Genomic DNA, 22,473 nt, shown 5'->3' with positions numbered 1-22,473 from the left:
TCTGTCAAGTTTCATAAAACCATAAAGAATAATTTAATGTTTAAAGAACTTTACTTTCTCATTATAAAATTGTATTTTATTTACATGAGAAACATTTACATGTATATACGAGCAAGATACACGTCCTAATTTTGGTCCACACATTCACTTTGACATGCATTTTAATGCCTTTTTTGAATTTGTTTAACGCGCTAATATTGCGAAATTTAGATAATTCATTAAATAGTTGCACACCCTCACACCTAATCGACCTCTTCAAATAATTTGTGCGCGGCTTCGGCGATAAGTAAACTCGCTCGACGAGTATTGCGTGTAGTTGTTTGATTTTTTAAATGAGATATGGAGATTTATTTAATTTTTTTAAATTAAGATACAGGTGCTATAAAAATATAGTTGTTTAATCGTCATAATGTTGGTTTCTTAGTAAATTATTAGTCTTTATTTAAATAGTGCTTTTATCAATTTGCCTCGACTGTAGAAGGAGGTCGAAACGGAGTTTGGAATAAATAAAAGCAGATTATCGTGTTATAGTTTATATCGCATCAGTGTCGCGAGTCCGGCGCCGACTGTTGCGGCGGAGCCGTCGTGGGCTGCGAGGCGGCGACGGACTGTTGGACGGCGGCCTGGGGCTGGGCCGCGACAGGCTGAGCGGGCGCCAGATGGGCTAGCACCACGTGCTGGTGAGGGCGGGCGGCACGACGCAGAGCCAGTTGCTGTAACTGCAGTGTGCGCAGCGCCGCCGCTCCGCCGCCGCCGACGCTCACGCCCTCCACGCTCGCCACCACGCCGCCCACGCTCGTGCCGCTTCCGCTCGTCACTATGCTCTGAAACGTGAGAACCGACGTGAGTCGTCAGATTCGAGTCGCGCGATCGACGCGAACGACTGCGAAACCGCAATCACCTGGGAGTGGGGCGGAGCGTGGTGGAGTATCTTGAGATGGTGGCGGGCGGCGGGCGAGGGCTGGCGATAAACCAGGTGAGCGCCCCGCGGAGTCGCGGCGTCCCTGCGCTCCGCCTTGCCCGTCTGCACGCCGCCCGCCGCCACCACGACGCGCTGCGGGGCGCTGGCGGGCCCCGCGCCGCTCGGGGCCGGGCCGCCCTTCAACTTCTCTTTGGCCATTCGCTCGGCGCGTCGCGTCGCCACCTCCATCGGCGTCGGCGGCGCGTCGTAGTCAAGCCCCTGGTCGGCGAGCAGCGCCGCGTGTTTGGGGTTACGCGGCGCGGCGTCGTCGTGGCGCCGCTTGGGGGTCGCACGGCGTCGCTCGGCCGCGTCGCGCATGGCCTCGAGGCGCGAGAGGGGCGGCCGAGGCGTCTCCTCGTCTGGACGACGGCGAGCCTGGGGCGGCTTGCGGTGCTTGCGACGCGCCCTCTCCGGGTCGACGAGCGCGTCGTGGCGGTCGCGACAGGCGCGCGGCGAGCGGTACGCGCGTGACACCTCGTTGACCAGCTCGGCGAGCCACTCCCAGTTGGGCGCGAGCGCGGCGGGCGGCTCGGCAGGCAGCCGCTGTGAACGGAGGGCGCGGCGCAGAGCGGCGTCCTCGCACGGACTCCACTCGGGCGGAGGCACGGCGGTGTCGCGCGCCGTCGGAGGCGGGGCCCTCGGTCGGGCGCGCGGGCGCAGGCCGAAGAGCGACGGGGGCGCGAGAGGCGGGCGCGGAGCGGGGCGCAGACGGCGAGGCGAGCGGGCGGCGCGCGGGTCCCGCCAGCGGACGGGCGGCAGCAGCGCCTCGGAGGCGGCGCCGCGGCGGTAGAGCGCGCGAGCCCACGAGTCGCAGTACACGTCGCCGTCGCCGGAGGGCGGCGTGGGCGGTCCCCACATCTGCAGAGAGGTTCAGTTCGGAAAAGATGTCGCGCGGGGCTATTCGTCTACGTGAACGTCGATTACACGGAAACACTCACCGGCATGACGTCTTCGGCGGGCGAAGCGCCGATCCACACCTGTAACCGTCACGGTACGTTACTCTCGGGCTTCCCATAATCATACGAGTCGCCATCGACCGCATCCTTCTCGGTCAATTCGGGTTACGATCCCGTCTCGAGATTGTCGAACGATCACACTCAGTAAATAGTGATCAAACGACGTCCGAAGGTGGGGAGGTTGAGGGAGGTGGAGGCGGGGAGGGTTCGAGCGGCGGTCGAGGTCGGCCGTAAATGCTTGGGCGCCTTACATCCCTGACGTTCGGCTTCGCCGTTTTGGTGGCTTCTCGCGGTTCTCGCGATCACCTTCGCCGTCTACGGGCCAAGCATTTACGGTCGATATCGAGCGGCACCAAAACGTCGAACGTCAGAAATATAAAACGCCACGTGACAGTCTCAATCATTTATTATCGACGTCGCGGTCGTCGGCCTCGGCCCCCGCCAGCCAGGAATCGAGCGTGCCGTTGCGGCGCCGGGCCGCGCCCTCGCGCTCGTCCAGCGTCCACAGGTTGATGTGCACCGTGCCCCTGGAGCGAGTTCGCGGCGCGCCGGGCGGCGACGGGGGCGGCGAGGGCGGCGGCGGCGGCGCGCCGCGCTTGACTCTCCGGCGCCCACGCACCTTGGTGCGCGCGTCCTCGCCGCCATAGGTGAGCGGCTCCTCGTCGTCGTCGGGGCGCGGCTCGGCGGGCCGGTCCAGCCGCTCGGGCTCGTCGGGCGCGTCGGGGCGTTCGCGCAGAGCGGCCCTAGCCTTCTCCCAGTCGCGCAGCTGGCGCCGCATGTCCTCGAGGGCGGCGCGCTCGGCCTCCGTGGCCGCCTCGCCGCTCTCCACCACGCGCATGGCGTATCTCTCCACGGGGCTCAGCTGCACAAGTTTTTGACGATAAAACCATATTTTACATAAAAGTTATATACGATACATTACGATTCAACTCTAATATTATTTGTGTATAGTCATAACATTATTACGTTATCGAATTAATATTCAAATAAAATAGTATGTGCAAGTGATCTGAGATTGACAGTTTTCTCTGTGTAAGACGTGGTTACTTTGTATCAACGCCCGTTGTCATATGTATGTATTATCATTGAGTTGCTTAAAGATGTAAACTAAATCTTTAATACGTAAAATTATTGTGAAGAGCATTTATTGTTGTGCAATTACGGAAATCTATACTTAATAATATTTTTCCATATACTTGAAAATGAATGTTGAACGTCGCAACTCTGTACTCTGTCGCAACTACACTTTTGTAAATAATGTTGTGCATATTGTTAGAAAATAATATTTTTATTTTATATAGCTTATTTTCAAATAATTTCATATCACCGCTAAAGGAAGAAATGGTGTCTCTCAAGGAAGCTATGCAATTTGCAACTACAAGATAAGAGGAATTGAAATCTTTGGTTGAAAAGCGTGACTCAAAGTTAAAAAACTTGTTAGGGATGAATCCTTGAAATTGCTTCAGACGGAACTATTTGGACGAGAATTGAGCACGTGGAGCGTACGAAGCAAATAATTTGAGGCTTCAATATTTGTGGAATAACAAGTGGGGACCATCATTTTTCTCCAACACTATGAGTAGACGTATTTTACTGAGATTATACGATACATTCGTTTTGACAAAAAAAATCAGAGGAGTCTACGTTTGCAGACAGACAAGTTCCCTTTACTCTCAGCAGTTTGGGATAAATTTATTGAAAACAGTAAAAAATGCTTCAACCCGGGAGCTTATATTACCGTGGATGAGCAACTTTTTCCAACAAAGGCCAGATGCAGATTTACTCAATATATGCCAAACAAACTCCAAAAATTTGGCATAAAATTTTGCTTGCCGTCCGATGTAGAGACGAAATATGTGGTAAATGGCTTTCCGTATTTAGGAAAAGACGAGACACGAAATGCATCAACCCCCCTAAGCGAATTTGTCGTGATGAAACTTCTTGAATCATATACCATGAAGGGTAGAACTGTAACAACTGATAATTTTTTACAAATATTCCCTTGGCGTTTCAATTACGATCTAAAAACACTTCGTTACTTGGAACAATACGCGCAAACAAGCGGGAAATGCCGAAAATTTGCAAACTGAAAAATGACAGCAAGGCACGTTTCTCAACGTTGTTGTACCAATCTAATGGATGCACACTTACTGTTTATAAGAGCAAACCTAATAAAAAAGAACTTCTACTAAGTACAAAACGTAAACACATCAAAATTTATAAAGCTGCAAAGAAATTACCTGAAACCGTATCGTTTTATAATAATACCAAATTTGGCGTCGATGTTACTGATCAAATGGCACGAAAATATACGGTGAAATTAGGTTCCAGAAGGTGGCCTCTTCAAGTATTTTTCAATATTTTAGATTATATTTCACGAAAGGACTTGACAGTCTTTTCAGTCAGACAGAAAAGACAAAAAAAGTCTATGCGGAAAGTGTACACGCAGCAAAATCTACACATGTAGAAATTGTGAGCAACAAACTGTAAATAATTAAGTGTTTTGTTATTTGGAAATGTATATAAATCCATGTATCTATTATAATTAATATTGTTCAACTTTATTTTTGTCATTTTTAAGAGTAAATATAGACTAGAAACCACAAGAAGCCTGTTTTTTATGCACCAGTCATTTTGACTGGTTTGGTAGAAATAGGTATATTCAAATCGCTGGAATATATCTATTATTAAAAAAGATATAATACACCCACCACTCGTAATATGTTTGGCTATGCATACTTCATGTAAGTCTGTTAAAAATAAGACAGCTACTAAATTAATTTTTAAGGCAGGTTGATTTTAAGAAAAATCTTAAAATCAAACTATCCGCCGTGGTTTGATAAAGCTCTCATTGGTCTACTTAAAGAGAAAAATTAGCTTCGGAAAAAAAAAACGAAAATTTGGTAATCCACGCGATTAGTATGAATTTAAATTGCTCCGCACTCGTTGTGATAAATTAATCAGTAATAATTACAAAGCGTATATTAGTAATATTGTTAACATATCTAAAAATCTAAAACATTCTTGAATCTTCATTAAGCACAAAAGAAAATACTCGTATACAATAGCACAAGAAATGTATCGAGGTGGTGAAAAGGCCACACAAACTAGCGAAATGGCTAATTTAATTGCGGAGCACTTTAAGTCCGTTTTCAGTAGCAATGATAATAGTGAAATAAATGAAGTTCAAAATCCCGCTATATGTAATGTCATGCCGTTATGCAATGTTATAATTACTGATTTGAAGTTGAAAATAAAATTAAGACTAGATATTTGTAAAGGATGTGAATCAGATTTTTCTAGTGCCTTCGACAAAGTTACTCAGTGTTTTATTGAAAAAGTTGGATTACTTATATGGTATTTGAGGGGGTTTACTAAAATGGTTTACGTCATATTTGACAGATAGAACTCAGTTTGTGGCAGCTGGTGGTATAGAATCGCAATCATACACTTCCACCTCAGGTGTTCCACAAGGTTCTCATCCTGGCCCTCTCCTATTTACTCTTTGTTTGTAAAATATAATAATTCTTCATTGTATGCGGATGATATGAAATATTTTAAAGTAATTAATAACACTCGATATGTGGAGTTGTTGCAAAGTGACGTCATGGGTATACAGAGGTGGTACGATCAAAATGGTTCTAAATGCCAAAAGATGTTCGCAGATTATTTTTTCTAAAAAGAAACTGCCAGTCCCCTCTAAATACACTATCGACGGAGAACTACTACTCCAGGTCCATGAAATTAGGTATTTGGGAGTTATACAAAATAGTAACTTATCGTTCATACCGCATTATAATTCAAGTCAATAAAGCTTCTAGAATGATAGGTTTAGTAAGGCGGTCGACGGTTTTAAAAATGAAAAGCCTAAAATCATACTATTCAATTCTCTGGTCCGAAACATTTCGGAATATGGTAGTGTTGTATGGAACCCTCAATCTTCTGTCCATATTGATAGAATCCAACAAATTAATCAATGCCGATAAGATTAGCTATAAATGCAAGTATGAAAAAAGCTAGCTTTCTTACACCTGCCATCACTCCGCGATAGACGCCGCTTGATCGAGAAATGAAGCAAAAATTCACCTGCTTAACGAGCGCGACGCACTCGTCGGGAGCATCGACGGGCGCTTCGGCCACGTCGTCGAGGGGCACGCTCTCGTCAAACTCGGCGAGGTCGCGATGTGCCTCGGCGCGCGCGGCAACCGCCGCCGCCGCGTCGGCCTCGTCCTCGCACGCGGCCAATGCGCTCTCCAGCTCCCCGCCGTCGGCCGCGGCACCGCCGCTCTCGCCGCCGAACAGCTCGCGGACGTTGGTGTCGCGCAGGTACGACGTCGTGAAGTGACCGTCCTCGATGGCAAGGTGCCCCAGCGCCCGCTTCTGCTCCGCCTTGCGCAGGATGTTCTCCTCGACGGTGGCGGCGGTGACGAGCCGGAACACGTGCACGTCCCGCGTCTGGCCGATGCGGTGGCAGCGGTCTTGCGCCTGCGCGTCCATCGTCGGATTCCAGTCGGAGTCGTAGAACACGACCGAGTCGGCGCCGGTGAGGTTGAGGCCGACGCCACCGCTGCGAGTGGACAGGATGAAGGCGAAGATGCGCGGGTCCGTGTTGAAGCGGTCGACGAGCGGCTGGCGCAGGTCGACGCGCGTGGCGCCGTCCAGTCGCAAGTACGTGTGCCCGTGCATCGACAGGAACGCCTCGAGCACGTCCAGCACGCGAGTCATCTGCGTGAAGATGAGCACGCGATGCGCGCCCGCTCTGAGCCGCCGCAGCAGTCCGTCGAGCGTCTGCAGCTTGCCGCAGTCGTACTGTAGCAGACGAGGGTGCGGAAAGGCCACGGCTTGGCGCTGCGCGGGCGCGTGTACTTGCGCCAGCGCTCGCCGCAACGGCGGAGCCAGCGCCCGCTGCAACCCGAATTCGAGGCGGCGCCAGGCCCTCGCACCCTCGCCGCTGCCGCAAGCGAGCGACGGCGGCTCGGCACGGCACGGCGCCCAGCATATACCGAACCTGATTGGAAACGGACAGACTCAGTCACCTCTACGTCATTATATTTATAAAGTTTTTACGTCCTTTGTCTTTTATTAAATAAGTGATGTGACAATAGTGGGAGAAGCTTAAGAACCTTGGGGTAATATAAACAAATCTGTAGCGAATGCTAAATGCGCACATAGAAAGAAAGTCCATTGGTACACAGCCGAGAATCGAACTTTACGGCCTCAGGGATGACAGTCGCACGTTGAAGCCGCTAGGCCAACACTGCTCTAGACAAGAAGCTAGAGGTAGAAACACTAATAAACTATAGGTACAAATGTCAATTCCAATTTTCTTAGAGATCACTAAAAGTTAACAGTTAAAGTGTTAAAGTTAGCAGTAAGTTTCTTATATTCAGTGATGATTACCTAATTTCGCGTAGGAGTTTGTTGTAAAAACGTATTTTGACTTTACAGATGTTCATTTAGTCTTTTTGTCTGATTGTGTGTGAAAGTGATTTTCAACTGAAATAACAAACTCTATCTGTTGTCGCTTAAAATAAATATTTTTGCTACAAATTTGAGTTGAACTCCCTTATATGTATTTTAAGGAATAATTAATAAGCTAAAGAATCTATATGAATAAAAGCCAGCATCCATTTCTTCTCAATCAAGCCATGAAAGTGCACCCCGAGCGAACCCTCACAAATAAATAAAAATAAAAGTTCACCGGTCAATGGCGTCGTGCAATTCCGCGAGCACGTCGTCCACGGTCTTGGGCGCGAACGGCGGTGGCGGCGGCGGTACGCTCAGCGCAGCGCGCAGGTCGGCGCCGAACAGCGGCAGTCGCCAGCACCTCCGCTCGTTGACGCGAGCCGCGCGTCGCATGCAGCTCGCCCGATGGGCCTCTAGTCGTTCACTGGCGCCGCCTTCGCGCGGCTGAGGAACGAGGGGCGCGGCGGCCTCGGACGCGCGCGGTGGCGCGGACAGGAGTCGCGGGGGCTGAGGCGCGACGGCGGGCAGCCGCGATGGCGGGGCGCGCGGAACGAGGCGCAAGTGCAGGCGGAGGGCGGCGGGAGGAGGCCGCGGAGCCGTCGGCGCCGGTCTCTCGGCGAGCTCCTCGACGAGGCGTCGCGGCGGCGCCAGGTGTCGAGCTCGGTGCGCGGCGAAGGCGTCGACGACGTGCAGCTCGAGCGAGGCGAGGTCGCCGCCGAGCCGGGCGGCCGCCGCCCGACGCTCGTCGACGGAGGCCAGCAAGGAGAGCGCGGGCACGCGGAGACTCAACGGGGTCAGGTGGAGGGGCGAGGTCACGGGGCGGGGCTCGAACAGGTCGGGGTGGTTGCACACCTTGCGCAGCTGCATGAGCACGTTGATGACGCTGAGCAGGTTGCCCGAGGCGAGGCTCTCCTTGGTCTTGGCGCGCGACATGAAGTCGTCGTACAGAAAGCGCTGCCGCTTCGCGAGCCGGCAGAGCAACACGTGCTCGTGCTTGCGCGGAAGCTGGCGCTCGACGTCCGCCTTGAGGCGGCGAAGCAAAAAAGGGCGCAGCACTTCATGCAGGCGGCGCAGTAGGGCGTCGGACTGGCGCGAGGTGGCGCCCTCGGCGATCCCGGCCACGGGCGCGAACCACTCGCGGAATTCCGAGTGCGAAGCGAACACGCTGGGCATCAAGAAGTGCATCAGCGACCACAGCTCGAGCAGGCTGTTCTGAAGCGGCGTGCCCGTCAGCAGCAGCCGCCTGTAATAGTACGGGACGCACCGTCATCGCCATCGCCACCGGAGGTTAACGACCCGAGGTCGTCGTTTGTTTATGAAGTATATCTTTTCATTTAGTAATTATACGCGGATGCAATAAAAAAATTTACACATCACTTTCGTGCCTTAAAAATATATAAACGGAGATCTCCACTCCAGGCCGACGAGATGAGGACTCAGGTGTCGGACATTCGCACCACTTGCTATAGGCTTTAACTCAAGGAACGAAATCGCCGAATCGATCCATTCCGGTCTGCAAAATACCGCGCGAGAAGTCGAGTTGTGACGATGAGCCGCGAAACGCAAAATCGAAGTGCGTCCAGTGTGGTGCGTCTGAGAGAAAAGTTTAACAGTCTACAAAAAGACTTCAAAAGATTGCCAATTAAAATGAATCTCGACAATACGGTAGGTTTGAGAGTACCTTTAAAAAATGAAGAAACATACAACAAGAGAAGAAATAAAGGAACGAGTCCAAAAAGACAAAAAGGCACTGAACAAGATGAGGAAAAATTGTCTTCTATTATTTAACGCATCCCATTAGCCCTGACCCGTGCTTTTCTCAGTTTGTCCCACTGCTAGTTTCTCTTTGCCAATGGTGACGAGCAACTATTAACTAAACTAAAGAAATCAAAAGACAAAAGCCCTAAGTGCTGCCGTACAAGTTAAACTAAATAGATGACTTTGTTGTTTGACATTAAGAGAGAGCGAGAAGTCTTACCTCTCGGTTTGAAAATTAAGCAGCATCTGCCAACGCTGAGATTTAAAGTTCTTGATGTTCTGCGCTTCGTCGAGTATTAAATATTTCCAGCGCTTTCTCCGAAAACTCTGATGATCTTGAACGACTAGTTTGTAAGACGTGATGCAGACGTGGAAGGAGTTGGCTTTAGTCCAGCCGACGCGCTTCAGCTTGCGCTCTTTGATCGTGCCGTAATAGGTGAGCAGCTTGAAAGCCGGACACCACTTCTTGAACTCGTACTCCCAGTTGAGCACGAGCGACGTGGGCGCCACTACGAGATGCGGGCCCCAATCGTGTCGCTCCAGGGCCAGATGCGCCAGTAGCGCGATCGTCTGGATGGTTTTGCCCAGGCCCATCTCGTCGGCCAGGATGCCGTTGAGGCGGCGCGCGTGCATCGTGGCCAACCAGTGCAGCCCCACCTGCTGGTACTCGCGCAACGTGTGGCGCAGCAGCCGCGGTACCGGCGTGCCCACCGTCGTGTCCGACAGCGTGGTGCCGGTGGGCTGGAGCGAGGCCGCCAACGAAGCGGCCGCCTCCACTCGGTCCTCGCCGTCCGCCTCGTCCGCCACCAGCGACTCCAGCGGCGCCCGTTCCGAGGCGCCGGATTCGGTCTCGCTGGATGCGGAGATCGCGTCGTCCTCTTCAGCTTCGTCGTCGAGGTCGGAATCGGCCTCGGCTCCGACGGGCCTTCGTGGATATCGGCGTAAGAGCTCGTCAATATCGAGGTCGGCCTCGCTGCGCAGCGCGGCCAGTTCGTCGGCCGTCTCATCGGGCCGCTCGGCACGCTCCTGCTCGTCTATGGTGCTCTCGTCGTCGGCCGAATCCTCGTCGCCGTCGTAGTCGGAAGGCGGCGGCGAATGCTCGGGAAGGTAGCCGGCCGGCAGCAGCTCGCCGAGGTCAAGCCGCGACTCCCGTCGCAACGCGTCGAGTTCGCGGCTGTGGTCGGCCGGGTCGTCCTGTTCGGCGGCGGCGATGGTTTCCTCGTCGTCGTCGGAGTCGCCGCGCGGTTGGAATTCGTCGTCGGAGGCCGGTGGCCGCTCGGGGTGCAGGTTGGCGGCGAGCTGACGCGAGTAACGTTCGGTGCGGTCGACGATGTAGCTGAGCTGCTCATCCAGCGCTTGCTTACGCGCGCGCTCTACGCGGACCGACCGCTTCCATTCCACCACCTGAGAGGGAGAGGAGGCATATAGCTTTGTGCATGAGTTGGCTACTTGGCGAAGGAAATAAAGAATAACCATTACCTTTTCAACGTTGGCCCAAAAAGTCCGGATCTCTTTAGCTGCAAATGCCGCGATTTTTCTCAACTGTAATTCTTGAGCTTTTTCTGCTTTTTGTGCTGCTAAGGCTTTATCTTGGAAATATTTCTGCACAGCTCGCGCGCACTGTAATCGAATATATTATTTAATACGATGTATGTTTTTCCACGTAAACGTCCGAGCCGGTCGAGCTCAATTACCTTCTTAGCGGCCTGCTTTTTCCATTTGCGCTCGTGCGCGAAATCCTGCGCAAGCCAAGCCATCTCTTCGAGCAGGTAGTCCCAGTGCGTTTTGGGGCGGGGCGGTTCTAACACCCGCGGCAGCCTCCGCTCGGCCCAGAGGCCCCCTCGCGCCAGAGCCGCTATTCGAGCCGCCACCGCCGCCTCCGCCCGCGCCTTCTCCACTACTTCGTCGGCGCCCACCTGCGGCTCCGGCGCGCTCGGTGGCGTTTCGACAGCCGTGTCCAGAGTGGCCGCCGACTCCGCACCTCCACCCGTGCGCCGCGCCTCTACATACGCCGCGAGCGCGGGCGCCGGCGGCCTTTTACGCCACGCCACGTAGTCGATCATGTTTCCGCCGGCCTCCAGAAAGTATTGCTCCTTGAGCAGCTCCGTTGACCTGCAACAACGAGCGTTAATCACGAATAGCGCGGCCGCGAGCTGACCGAAGCTTTCGGTGAAAACTAACCTTTCGCGAAGATTCTTGAGCCGCAACAGCTTATATTCGAGAATACGTTTTCGCAAAGCGGAGGCATCTTCCGCGAGAATTAACTTAGGCCGTTTGTTGGGGGGTTCCTCCGGGCGATCCGTTGGAGAGCCGTTGAGCGCGGCGGTCGCACCGGCGAAGCCGCCGCCCGCGCCCTCACTGCGCTCCACACCCTGTCGAATTATAAAAAGGATTAATGGAAAAAAATTACTAGAACAAAAGTACGAAAACAGTAATACGCGTAGCAGAGGGAAATAATTTGGAATATAGCTGCTATGCTATTTTTGATACTATATAATGCACATTTGGAGATAGATTCTACAGCTGCTTGAGCAGTTTAAGCATTAACCCTTTATAGACTTGCTATACCTATTTAAGGTAATTAACGGACTTGTAGATTGCCCAGAAATTTTAGAATGTGTAATCCATAGAAGTTCCTCAGGTTGGGGGTTGTTTATACAATCGAAGATGTTTCCACATCCCACATTGTCGAACATACATTGGCAGAAACTCTACTTGTTTGTATTAACACTGTTTATTGTATCTGCTGGTTGTCTCCACATGTTATAGGGACGGCACTGCTTACTATCTTTTATGTTTAATATAATTTTGTTTGTATGTCAATTTATATCCTGTGTTGTCCTAATAATGTGGTCTAAATAAAATAAAATAAAAAGTTTTAAGCAATAGCTTTGGCATATAACATCTTAATATAAATTCTGTTATTCTAACGAAAGGACACACCTCCAAATAAGATGCAATACAGTAGGACCTCAACATATGAGTTGCTTGTTTGACAAATTGTCAGTTTCTCAAAGAAATTTTCCACATTTAAATAATGGAAAACATAAGAGAAAAAGTAAAATGCTTACAATATAATTGAAACACCCTAAACACCACAATAATTGAAATTAGCAAGCACTAAACCCTTTATCAACTCCTATTTAAGTGCATATTATTGATGTGCTACGCCCGTATTTCCTCGCCAAGTCAATTGCACATCATGTTTTTCTATGAATCCAGTCTTTAATTAAATATATAAAATTCTGTAAATGTATAAAAAATAAAAACATAGGGAACCAACAGCAATTGCTAATATTGTAGCAGTTTATTTTTTTCAGACGACGTCTGTAAATGAAGCCATTAATTGATATTTTCACTAGGCCTGACAGTATCATTCGATGGCTTACCATGAGTAGCACAGCCGAGCCCAACAATTATTGCACCAAGGCGGGCTCATAACGCCCGCTGACACTGCGACATATTTCTGTTATTCACAATGCACTTATTACAACACAATAGTTAAACACTATCTAGCACATCCACTGCACTGTTTAAATTAATAACTATAGTTATTCTATTTGACTTGTGTATTGTTTTTTCTATATGCAATCGATAATTGTACCAACTTCTCCAACTCATTTTAATGTCATGTTGCTTTCATTTCCGTGAAATAATAAGTTATATAAATTACGCTGAATAATTAGAGAGTGAATTTTTAAAGATATTATTTTTATAAAATCAAGTGATTCTTGTCAACAATCCCGGCGGCAGCCATATTGGATGGAACAAAAGGCCCCTAGTGTTCAAGAGCCCATTGCAATACAGGTTTTATCACCAAATAACTTATTGTAAAAGACACATCACTCTGATTAAAAAATATTAAAAGATCTAGCAGATATTTTTTATAAAGGTACGTTACATATTTTAAAGATATTTCCTTTGGAACAATAATACTAATAAAATTGAAACGGTAATGGTGAATAACGAAGTACATAGATATATACAGCATACACAGATACACGATACAGATAAAAACGTCTTTGCATTATACACAGATGATAATCCATAGATTATTTAAACCTACATAAATATAGGCATTTTTTTAAAGAGACAAATAGTGTACAACTACTACAAAAACACAAACAAATATTAAATTATTTATTTGCTCATCAGACTCGATTCGTAATTATTGTCATTGTCCTACATGGTATGGGAGAATATACAAAACAATTGATCTCAACCGTTCACTCATTCATGATATACGATACTCATTGCCTCAATCACATTTGGCCTAGGGTATTACTACTTTCAGACTTAATAATGACGATTCTAGGCTTTTATTTAAAATACATATAAAATATAAATATATTTTGTTTACCTCTTGTGGTACTTTCAAAAACAGTCATTCAGAGTCAGAGGAATTCCTATATGCATACTATTAAATATTAATGAATAATCTGTGATTCGTACAGTTTTATTTTTTCTTATCTGTGTTATTCTACTCTAGAAATCATATTTGGTTTGGTACATTAGTACACTATAATTCGTAGGGTATTTAAGTAAATTAGGAATTTAACTATATATAATTGAAAAATTAAACTATTTATTGTATGACCGAAATTTACTGCAAGTGCCAAGTGTTGTCCATACTAAGAGTATTACAAGGTACGTGTTAATAATTTTTCAAGCGTTGTTTTCCTTTTCACTAAATAATATTAAGATATTATATTCACTTTTAAGGCTCTTATTTACAGCTTATGTTTCTGTTTTAGGTCAATATCATAATAATATTTTTGTCTAACTTGACATACGAAAATTGTCACAGTTATAAAAAAATAAAATGTTGCGTTGGCAAACAGTAAAGTGTTAACAGCAATGAAGTTATTGACGTAGGTGAGTACCGAATTTAAAGGATTTATTCTTTAATGTTTAAAATTGCAATATTACCTTATTAATATCGAAACACTTTTGTCTCGCAACAAGCACACAGTAACATCTGTAAGTGCTTCAGAACAAACTTGTTGACTTCCAATCCAAATAAATAATTATCAGATAAATAGTTTTTTTAAAAAATAAATTTAATAAAATGCCAAAACTTTGTCTATAATACAACAATCTGTATGATAAATTTTAAGATTACCATACCATTAATTAATATGATTTCTTTTTGTTTTTAAATCTAATTTGTTACAGGAAGTGTTAAACATAATATATACAAGACCTATATTGTTTTATTGTAAGTTTAAAATTAATTATCCAATTCAAATGGGAATAGTTATTTTTTCTTTTCACTTAATGCTTAAACAACTCATAAAACAACAACTACATATAGATATTGTGTGTACCAAGAAAAACTGAAAAACCTGATCAACCTGATCTTTTTGTGTAGAAACAAATATTTCAATATTGATATAACTATTATTGACTAATTGGTCACATGAATGACAATTTATTGTTCAGAAATAGTAATCCATCATTATGTTAGTATAAACTTTCAGACTAGCTACTAAAAAGCTAAACAAAACTCATGAAAAAGTTTATCATACACCAGTCTATCGGAACCAACAAGTGTACATACAAAATGCCTCATGTTAGGCAAAGACAGGTCATCCCCCCCATACTGAGTATTCAGATACTGAATATTCCCCTCAACAAGAGATCCTGTTTTTAATTCTAATAATTTGTTTGTTGTGTCCAGAAATCATTTGTTTGGGTGAACATCTCCGAAGCACTGTAGATATGAGGCAATAACTAAGTATTTGAGTATTTAATAAGGATACATTTAATTTCGATTTAAAAATAAATGATTAATATCTACAGAAAGATTTACAAATAAATTTTTAATATCTCACATGAAGCAAAAATAAAACACTGCCCAGGGAGTACATCAAGTTAACTAAAATTAAATGATTAATTTGGAATGGGGCAGGTGCGATGTGGCGCGGGGGGCGCGGGCGGGCGTTGGCGGCGCTGGTCTTGGTCGCGGCGGGCACACTACTCCTGCGAGCGTGGCGCAGCGGACCTGAGGTAGCGAGACGTACTGCCGGAGCGCCGGTGGAGGGTCGAGAGCTGCCACTCATTTTCATCGGTGGAGTACCGCGCTCCGGCACGACGCTGATGCGCGCGATGCTGGACGCGCATCCAGACGTGCGCTGCGGGCAAGAGACTCGCGTGGTGCCCCGTATCCTACAAATGCGCCAGCATTGGGTTAAATCGCAGCGAGAGAGCGTGCGTCTAGAACAGGCCGGCGTGTCCAAGGCGGTGCTGGACAACGCTATCGCTGCCTTTTGCCTCGAGGTTATCGTGGGCCACGGCGATCCAGCCCCTCGCCTTTGCAACAAAGATCCACTAGTCTTGAAGATGGGCACTTATGTGTTAGAACTGTTTCCCAATGCTAAGTTTGTATTCATGGTCCGTGACGGTCGGGCCACAGTACATTCCATCATTACTAGAAAGGTTAGTGGTCTTTGACAATATTTAAAATTACTTTTTTAACATATAGTAAATTAATATTATTGACACTTGAAATAAAATTCATACACCTTGGCTTGTTTGATGTAGATGCGTTTCTCGGTACAGGTGACGATAACGGGCTTCGACCTGACGAGCTACCGCCAGTGTCTGACCAAGTGGAACCACGCGGTGGAGCTCATGTACCAACAGTGCAAGTCTTTGGGCCCGGCTCGTTGTTTGCTCGTGCGCTACGAAGCGCTAGTGCTGGCGCCGGAGACCACGCTGCGCGCCGTGCTGACCTTCTTAGAGCTACCGTGGAGCGAAGCTGTGCTCCACCACGAACGCTACATCAACCGGCCGGGCGGAGTAGCACTGTCCAACGTGGAGCGCTCCTCAGACCAGGTCGTTCGACCTGTCAACCTGGACGCGCTCGACAAGTGGGTGGGCGCACTCCCGCCCGACGTGCGTGCCGACATGGCTGACCTGGCGCCCATGCTCTCCGTGCTCGGCTACGACCCTTGGGCCAACCCGCCACGCTACGCTTCGCTGCCAGGCCTACCCGACGACAAACGCACGCAGCCACCGTGAACCGTTTACTTTTAATATATTTCGTTTTCGATTCCCCTTGTGTCGTTTTACCTCCCCTCCTTCCCCCCGTTTGCCCGGGACGCCGTCAATTCGACCTTTACGAAACCGGCTGTAGAGAGAGGTCGAGGCCCGGCCGTCAGACGTGTTGCAGCTGAGGACGGTGGGAAGCCCTCTCGATGTGGACGAGGTGGAAGCCGGTTAACACGCGATTAAGCGGCTCCAGGGCGTCGGCGAACGCCAGCCACAGCGGGCGCATAGCATCACGCAGCGCTAGCGCGAAGTGCGTCGCCAGCACTAACGGAGGCCTGGCCAGGGCGTTGAAGCTCAGCGCCAGCGTCGGAGTCAGCACCTCGTCTGCCAACGCCTGCAGCGCGCCGCTCGCCGCCCACACGGACGTAGATAGGGTGCATCTGTCAGAAAACTTGTTTTTAATGATGTTTGCGACACGTCGACGGTCGAACGCTCTTAATCTATATACCTTCCAACCCTGAGGATGACGTGCACGGGCAGGGTGAAGAGGATTCGCAACAGCGCGAGCAGTTCGTCCAGCAGGTCGACGGCGGGTGCGGCTAGCTGACGCGCTAGGCGCTCGACGCGGGAGCCCCGACCCGCCGGATCCCAGCTGCGAACCGCGCTCAATACCTCGCCCCTTTCCAGTCGGAAGAGCGCCACGCGTGCTGGCCCTGCACACCACACGCCTCAGTTTACCGCCTAACCCCACTTCGGTCGCCAAACCAGACTCACCGTCCACTCCACACGAAGTCTCCTTGCCGGCGGCGACGTCGCCCAGCTTCTTCCATACACCGCATTCGGTGTTTTTCTGGTGACGTAAAATGAGAATGAGTGAGAATGGAAACGAAGACAGAATAGATTGCGATCCGAGATCCCTCACACATTGCTGCAATAGCAGATTGGCAATGGGTAAAACTAACCGCGCGAATAGGGCCATGGCCAGACGGAGCGTCTGCGCCGGCAGCTTTTGCGCCGGGAGGCAGTTGCAACAGCGCTCTGAGGCCAGGGCAGTGCGCCGCCGCCGCCGCTAGCCGCGCGCCCGTCTCTCCCTCCGACGCTTGTGTCATCTGCTGCACCTGCGGGAATTTCCCATTTCTGTTTTCCTATGTGTTTCTCCGACTTTAATCTTATATTAAAAATAATCCTTGAGACGTAAGCGAATAGAACTAACGGCCGACGGCGCGCCGTCCAATCTCGATGGCGAACGACAGGGACCACGTCTTTGCTTCTGCACGACGACCTGAGACAAATCCATATTATAAATACTAGGAGTGCTGTAAGGGATTTAAGCAATAGAGGAAAGTCTTACCTGCACGTATGAAGCGGAGGAGAGGTCAGTTGCGGGGGGCGAACGACTCGGCGCCTCGCTGTCCTCGTCTGTTTTGTCATTAGCAAAGGTTAAAGCAAAAAACATACAACAATAATTCACATCTAAAGCATATACCATACCGAGGACGTTGTTCGCTTTTGCCTCCACACCTCTATTCATACAATTTGGGTGCATAGATAATTTCCAAGGCGACATTTCAAAATTATGTTCTTGTCTCGGTTTTTCCAGCAAACCAATAGATTTCCGCATTATGAACTTTGATTAGCATTAATTAGAAAAATAAAATGTATCCGACGGTAATGACGTAAACCGTTGTACAATATCATAGACAATATCGAATATGACTGCCGTCTCTAGAGACCCAGAAGCTACATCGCCTTTAACTGTTCATGTTAAATATGTTTAAATTTAATTCTTCAAAGTTAAATATGTTGAATTAGGATTTATGTAAATGTCAAGTTTTGCAAACAGTTTCGGGAATAACAAATTATTTAAAGACAAATATTTTGTTTATTTATTGGCGTGATATAGGCGATAGGCTTTTTCCCGAAGGGTTAGGCAGAGACCACTGATCTCCACTAGATACTTCCTGACATAACCTCCACTTTGGACGAAGCGAGAGATAAGACATTTACCATACACGCTCGTTGGTTATGGGCAATTTTTACTTCTACTATATGTTTGGTTTTTGGTCCTTTAGAATTTAACATAATATTTATTACTATTGAAACAAACAAAATAATAATAATCATAAAAGGAATATGTACATTTTAAGTGGTCTTTGGTCCAGGTTTCATCTACGGCTAGTGTATATATCGTACTTTTTAACAGCTTAACAACAAATATGATTACGATAAACGGTTTCTTATTTATTTATTAGGGTCACCTTTAAGGCCTTTTGCTAATAAAACGAGAAGAATAACGTGGATTTCTAACAGGAGTTTGAATTTCAAAACCTCGCAAACTTCACCTCTTGAGAATATTTGTATAAATTATTTAGAATCGTTATATTACATTTTTTTTTGCCTATTTGTCAATAATCGGGAGCTTAACGACCTCACGGTTGAGAAAGGCGTGCTTAACCAATTAATATACATATCCTTTCGTATAGTTGCATATATGTATCGTGTATATATATATATATATATGACAATTACTGCTAATGATTTATCGACTAGGCATAATGCCTATTTATACAACTGAATACGACAAAATATATAACTTTTGTTATTACAAACAATCCAGAAAACATTTTTTTTTTCTATTTGCTTCTGATTAGGGCTTATTGCTAAACGAACAATAGGATTACAGATACAAACAATTATTTTTATTGAAATATTGTAAAGAATTTATTCCTACTGATAGAGTTGTACATTCAAAAATATTGAAAATTAATTATTAGTAAAGAAGAAATATCACGGTACATTATAAAGGCGATAGATACAACAATAGTTACCAATTTACATATTAATCTGCAGAAAAAGTATATTTGTCACTGTCAACTGTCAAATGTTCGCGATGTCATTGTCAAGTGCCGACAATGACTCGAGGAGTGAGGACTGGGGTTAACACTGTATGATTACCAAGGCGAGTACTAACCTGCGTTAGTAACGCTTTGATCGCCGTGTTGAGAGTTCGCGTTAATTTTACACAAAACTCTGTTCTCACGTGTTATTTACTCGAACGACGAGCGAAATATGTTTATGTTAATGTGTCAGGTCCCATTGCATAGAACCTTAAAAGAGCTTAAATAGTGTGAATAGGAAACTCTGGTCGTTTAAAACATGTTAATTTAGTGTCGCCGGCGGTGGTGGTGAATGTGAAAGTGCGGACGTTGAGTCGCGACATGTTGGTACGGGTGTTTGCTTCGCTCATGCTGTGGTGGGCCGCTTCAGAGAGTGTTCGGCCCGCACCGCTTGCTGTACCTCGCTGTTGCCCGCCAGGTCACGCGCTACCGTCAGATCTGTTGCGGGGGTCCCGTGTATCGGCGGCTGGCCTCCTCGCAGCCTGCGAATCAAGGGAAAACCCGCCACCCTGGGCTCCGCTTGTGTATGCGCCCGCGCGCGGTGCGTTTCTCGAGCGCGGTCGTCTGCCTCAACACTGGCGACTCTCAGAAGCAATAGTGCCCGAATGCCCCGAACTGCGTGTGGTTCTAGAACATGCGGCACCATACGCATTGCTCGCTAATAATGCGTCTCTGCTGCTTCGTGGGGCTACCGGGGCCATTCCACCGCAGCGTTATTGCGCCGAGTCGGGAGCCGCTCTCGTGTGCGCCGATGAGGTGGAAGACGGCGGCGTAGCCAAGTGCTGCGCTGAAGGGCGCGCTTTAGATGGTGCTCGCTGCATCGAAGATGATACGCTTGCTTCGGCAGCGCTCGACGAGTTACGAAGAGCGTGGAACGGCAGCGTTTCTGTCGGGGGATGGCCTTCGTGCGAAGGTGGCGAATATGCAGTGGCGGGTGCTCTCGGTGCAGCTAAATTGACCCCAAACGGGGCGCTAGAGTTGCCCGGCGGTAAGCTGGCAAGCGGTGCATGGTGCGCAGAAAGCGTACGCGGAGAGAATAGCGTGCGCGTGCTGGCGTGTGAGAGCGCTGCCCGCGCTTTACGTCCCGTGCGGGCAGCTCGGCACGCGCTGTACGGTGCGGGGTTGGCAGTGGGCGCAGCGTTCCTCGCGGCCACACTCGCGGCAGGATTTGCATTGCCCGCAGCACATCACGCTCTACACTGGCGCTGCCAGACTTACTACGTGGCCGTGCTAATGTTGGGCGACGCCCTACTGGCAGCCACACAGCTCGTAGGGGACGCAGTGCCGACGCCGCTCTGTCGTGCGCTCGCTGTCGCTATGCATTTCCTTTTCCTCTCTGCCTTCTTTTGGCTGAACACCATGTGCTTTAACATTTGGTGGACTTTCCGGTGAGTCATTATTTTCTTTAATATAATCATCGAGTATGAACAGCATTTAGATCTTGAAACGTAAATATTTTTAATTGAAAGCGTAATCAAACAAATATATTTTTTTACACCACGTATTTATTTATTTCCAGTATTTATTTATATTATACCCGCGAACTAAATATAGGTGCAATTACGAAGCGGCGAATTTATATATATAAAGAAGACAATATATTGTCAATTAATTTAATTCACATTGAAAGCCACAGTTCAGTTTATTAGAAATACATACTACTGCTAGAGTTAGCTTTCTATGAACGTCATTTGCTTCGTTCCATGGATTTTGCTCACTCAAATTCATGAAGTAACGAGAAAGTTTCTTGCCGCAGAGACTTCCGGCCGACGTCGTTGGAACGCGGGCAGGAGACTGTGCGGCTACGCGTGTACATGGTATACGCGTGGGGCGGGCCGCTGCTGCTGGCGGGCGCGGCGCTCCTTCTGGACCGTTTGCCGCCCTCCGCCGCCCCGCATCTCCTGCGCCCACGCTTCGCCGTGCAGCGCTGCTGGTTCTACGGTGATATGGAGATTTTGGTGTACTTCTTCGGGCCCGTTGGCGTGCTGCTCCTCGTCAATCTCGCACTCTTCGTGTCGACGACCCGTCAGCTAACTTGCGGCCTTTGGCGGCGCGACGAAGTCAAGTCGACTTCGGAGCGGGCGGCGCTGGGCCGCGTGTGCGCGAAGTTGGTGGTGGTGATGGGTGTGACGTGGGGCGCCGACGTGGTGTCGTGGGCGGCAGGCGGGCCCGAGTACGTGTGGTACGCCACCGACCTGCTCAACGCCCTGCAAGGCGTGTTCATCTTCTTGGTAGTAGGCTGCCAGCCGCACGCATGGGCCGCCTTGAAGCGCGCTGCAGCCGCTTGCTGCGCGCGACCCTCGCAGCACGGCGCCACTTCGTCGTCGCACCTGCCTTCGTGCGGCGAATCACTCACGCACACGACGGCCGCCCCACCGCCCGCGCAGCCGCCCGCCCAGCGCCTGCCCATGGAGACGGTCTGTTAATAACTTAGTATTACCCGTGATCTGTAAATGACTCCGGTCCGCTCGAGACCGAACCGAACGAGGCTGTACATACGTACATATAAATACATTGTGTAATTAAATTAGTGTTAAAGGTATACTATATTTGTATCATATTGTTTTAATTTTGTATGTCTGTGTTAATTTATACAGTGAAACTGATGACGTTTAGCCCATTCGATTGGCTGAAAAATAAAATGATTGTGAGATTCGAAGTATCATCACTTAGTTTTAGTTGTCCTCGTGTCCTTGTTCTCGAGTCCTCTACCATAGCTGCTGAGCAGAGGTCCGAGAATTCTTACGCAAAGAAAGTATATTCACACCAATTTTCCGATATTACGTAAACAGGTGCCGTGCCGCTAGTATGTAGATTCTGCATACATGAGAAAGCGGGACACCGGTTCTCGTACAACTTACAAGATTCGTCAAAAAACGTTTCGACCTTTACATGACTGTTGCGTGGCTGACCGTTTGCATGAGCGCGTTTAAATCTTTTATCTTACACGCGGTCAGTACTCACTGGGTTGTTCGATGTGATTTCACGGCTAAAGATAACTTAGGATTACATTACCAAACTCATCATAATATAAATTTAACAAAGCAAACATCAAGTATTCATTAGGACTGTTTTACGGAATCCGTATATCCGTCTTTATCGAAGCAGAAGAATGCGCGCGAGTCGTTAATGACGGGGTGAGTCAGCGAAGGTCGCGTATCGATTTCGGTTTTCCTACAACAGTCCTGTATCGATATCATTGCAAAATGATATGTACTGTTAGTGAACGCAAGAAATACTAACGTTTTTGTTGTCCATGCTAATGATTTACATTTTACGACCACGTTTATCCCCACACGTTTGTACTTAAAAAGTCTTGTTTCGGCGCGTACATTTAGGCAAATTTATTTTTTTATCACTTTTGTGTCGTAATATAGTAACAACAATCTTTGTCATGTGGTTTTTTTACATTTTCCTTTCATATATGAATCTCTCCTAAAGA

The 22,473-nt window shown here is 48.0% G+C and overlaps 4 protein-coding genes across 10 annotated transcripts; 2 read left to right on the top strand and 2 right to left on the bottom strand.

The window, feature by feature from the left end:
• Positions 1-517: 517 nt before the first annotated feature.
• LOC123709123 (helicase domino) lies at positions 518-13,116 on the bottom strand. Of its 2 annotated transcripts, XM_045660255.1 has the most exons (11): positions 12,531-13,116; positions 11,323-11,513; positions 10,836-11,253; positions 10,621-10,761; positions 9,362-10,545; positions 7,619-8,626; positions 6,004-6,925; positions 2,537-2,779; positions 1,900-1,938; positions 902-1,819; positions 518-824 (listed from the first exon to the last, which is right to left on the bottom strand). In XM_045660255.1, the coding sequence occupies exons 1-11, from the start codon at positions 12,531-12,533 to the stop codon at positions 543-545; spliced, it is 5,349 nt and encodes a 1,782-aa protein (XP_045516211.1). In that variant the 5' UTR covers positions 12,534-13,116; the 3' UTR covers positions 518-542. The 2 variants fall into 2 exon arrangements, with proteins under 2 accessions (XP_045516211.1, XP_045516212.1); XM_045660256.1 differs by lacking the exon at positions 7,619-8,626.
• A 1,941-nt stretch (positions 13,117-15,057) lies between these two features.
• Positions 15,058-16,200, top strand: LOC123707973 (protein-tyrosine sulfotransferase). The gene is made up of 2 exons (XM_045658347.1): positions 15,058-15,579; positions 15,703-16,200. Exons 1-2 carry the CDS (start codon positions 15,058-15,060, stop codon positions 16,162-16,164), a joined length of 984 nt encoding a protein of 327 aa, XP_045514303.1. The 3' UTR covers positions 16,165-16,200.
• Positions 16,201-16,289: 89 nt separating this feature from the next.
• Positions 16,290-20,796, bottom strand: LOC123707972. Of its 6 annotated transcripts, none has more exons than XM_045658344.1 (7): positions 17,626-17,845; positions 17,486-17,553; positions 17,348-17,416; positions 17,097-17,252; positions 16,909-16,984; positions 16,643-16,847; positions 16,290-16,574 (listed from the first exon to the last, which is right to left on the bottom strand). In XM_045658344.1, the coding sequence occupies exons 1-7, from the start codon at positions 17,753-17,755 to the stop codon at positions 16,301-16,303; spliced, it is 978 nt and encodes a 325-aa protein (XP_045514300.1). In that variant the 5' UTR covers positions 17,756-17,845; the 3' UTR covers positions 16,290-16,300. The 6 variants fall into 6 exon arrangements, with proteins under 6 accessions (XP_045514300.1, XP_045514298.1, XP_045514297.1 ...); XM_045658346.1 differs by having other exon boundaries at positions 16,482-16,585; XM_045658342.1 differs by having other exon boundaries at positions 16,290-16,585; positions 16,643-16,984.
• Positions 18,965-21,696, top strand: LOC123707971 (probable G-protein coupled receptor Mth-like 1). Its single transcript, XM_045658340.1, has 2 exons — positions 18,965-20,419; positions 20,788-21,696. The coding sequence occupies exons 1-2, from the start codon at positions 19,353-19,355 to the stop codon at positions 21,455-21,457; spliced, it is 1,737 nt and encodes a 578-aa protein (XP_045514296.1). The 5' UTR covers positions 18,965-19,352; the 3' UTR covers positions 21,458-21,696.
• The last annotated feature ends 777 nt before the right edge of the window (positions 21,697-22,473 follow it).

The sequence above is a fragment of the Pieris brassicae genome, chromosome 4 (assembly GCF_905147105.1).
Source record: "Pieris brassicae chromosome 4, ilPieBrab1.1, whole genome shotgun sequence".
Lineage (NCBI taxonomy): Eukaryota > Metazoa > Arthropoda > Insecta > Lepidoptera > Pieridae > Pieris > Pieris brassicae.
This window is presented reverse-complemented; position numbering and strand designations above follow the sequence as displayed.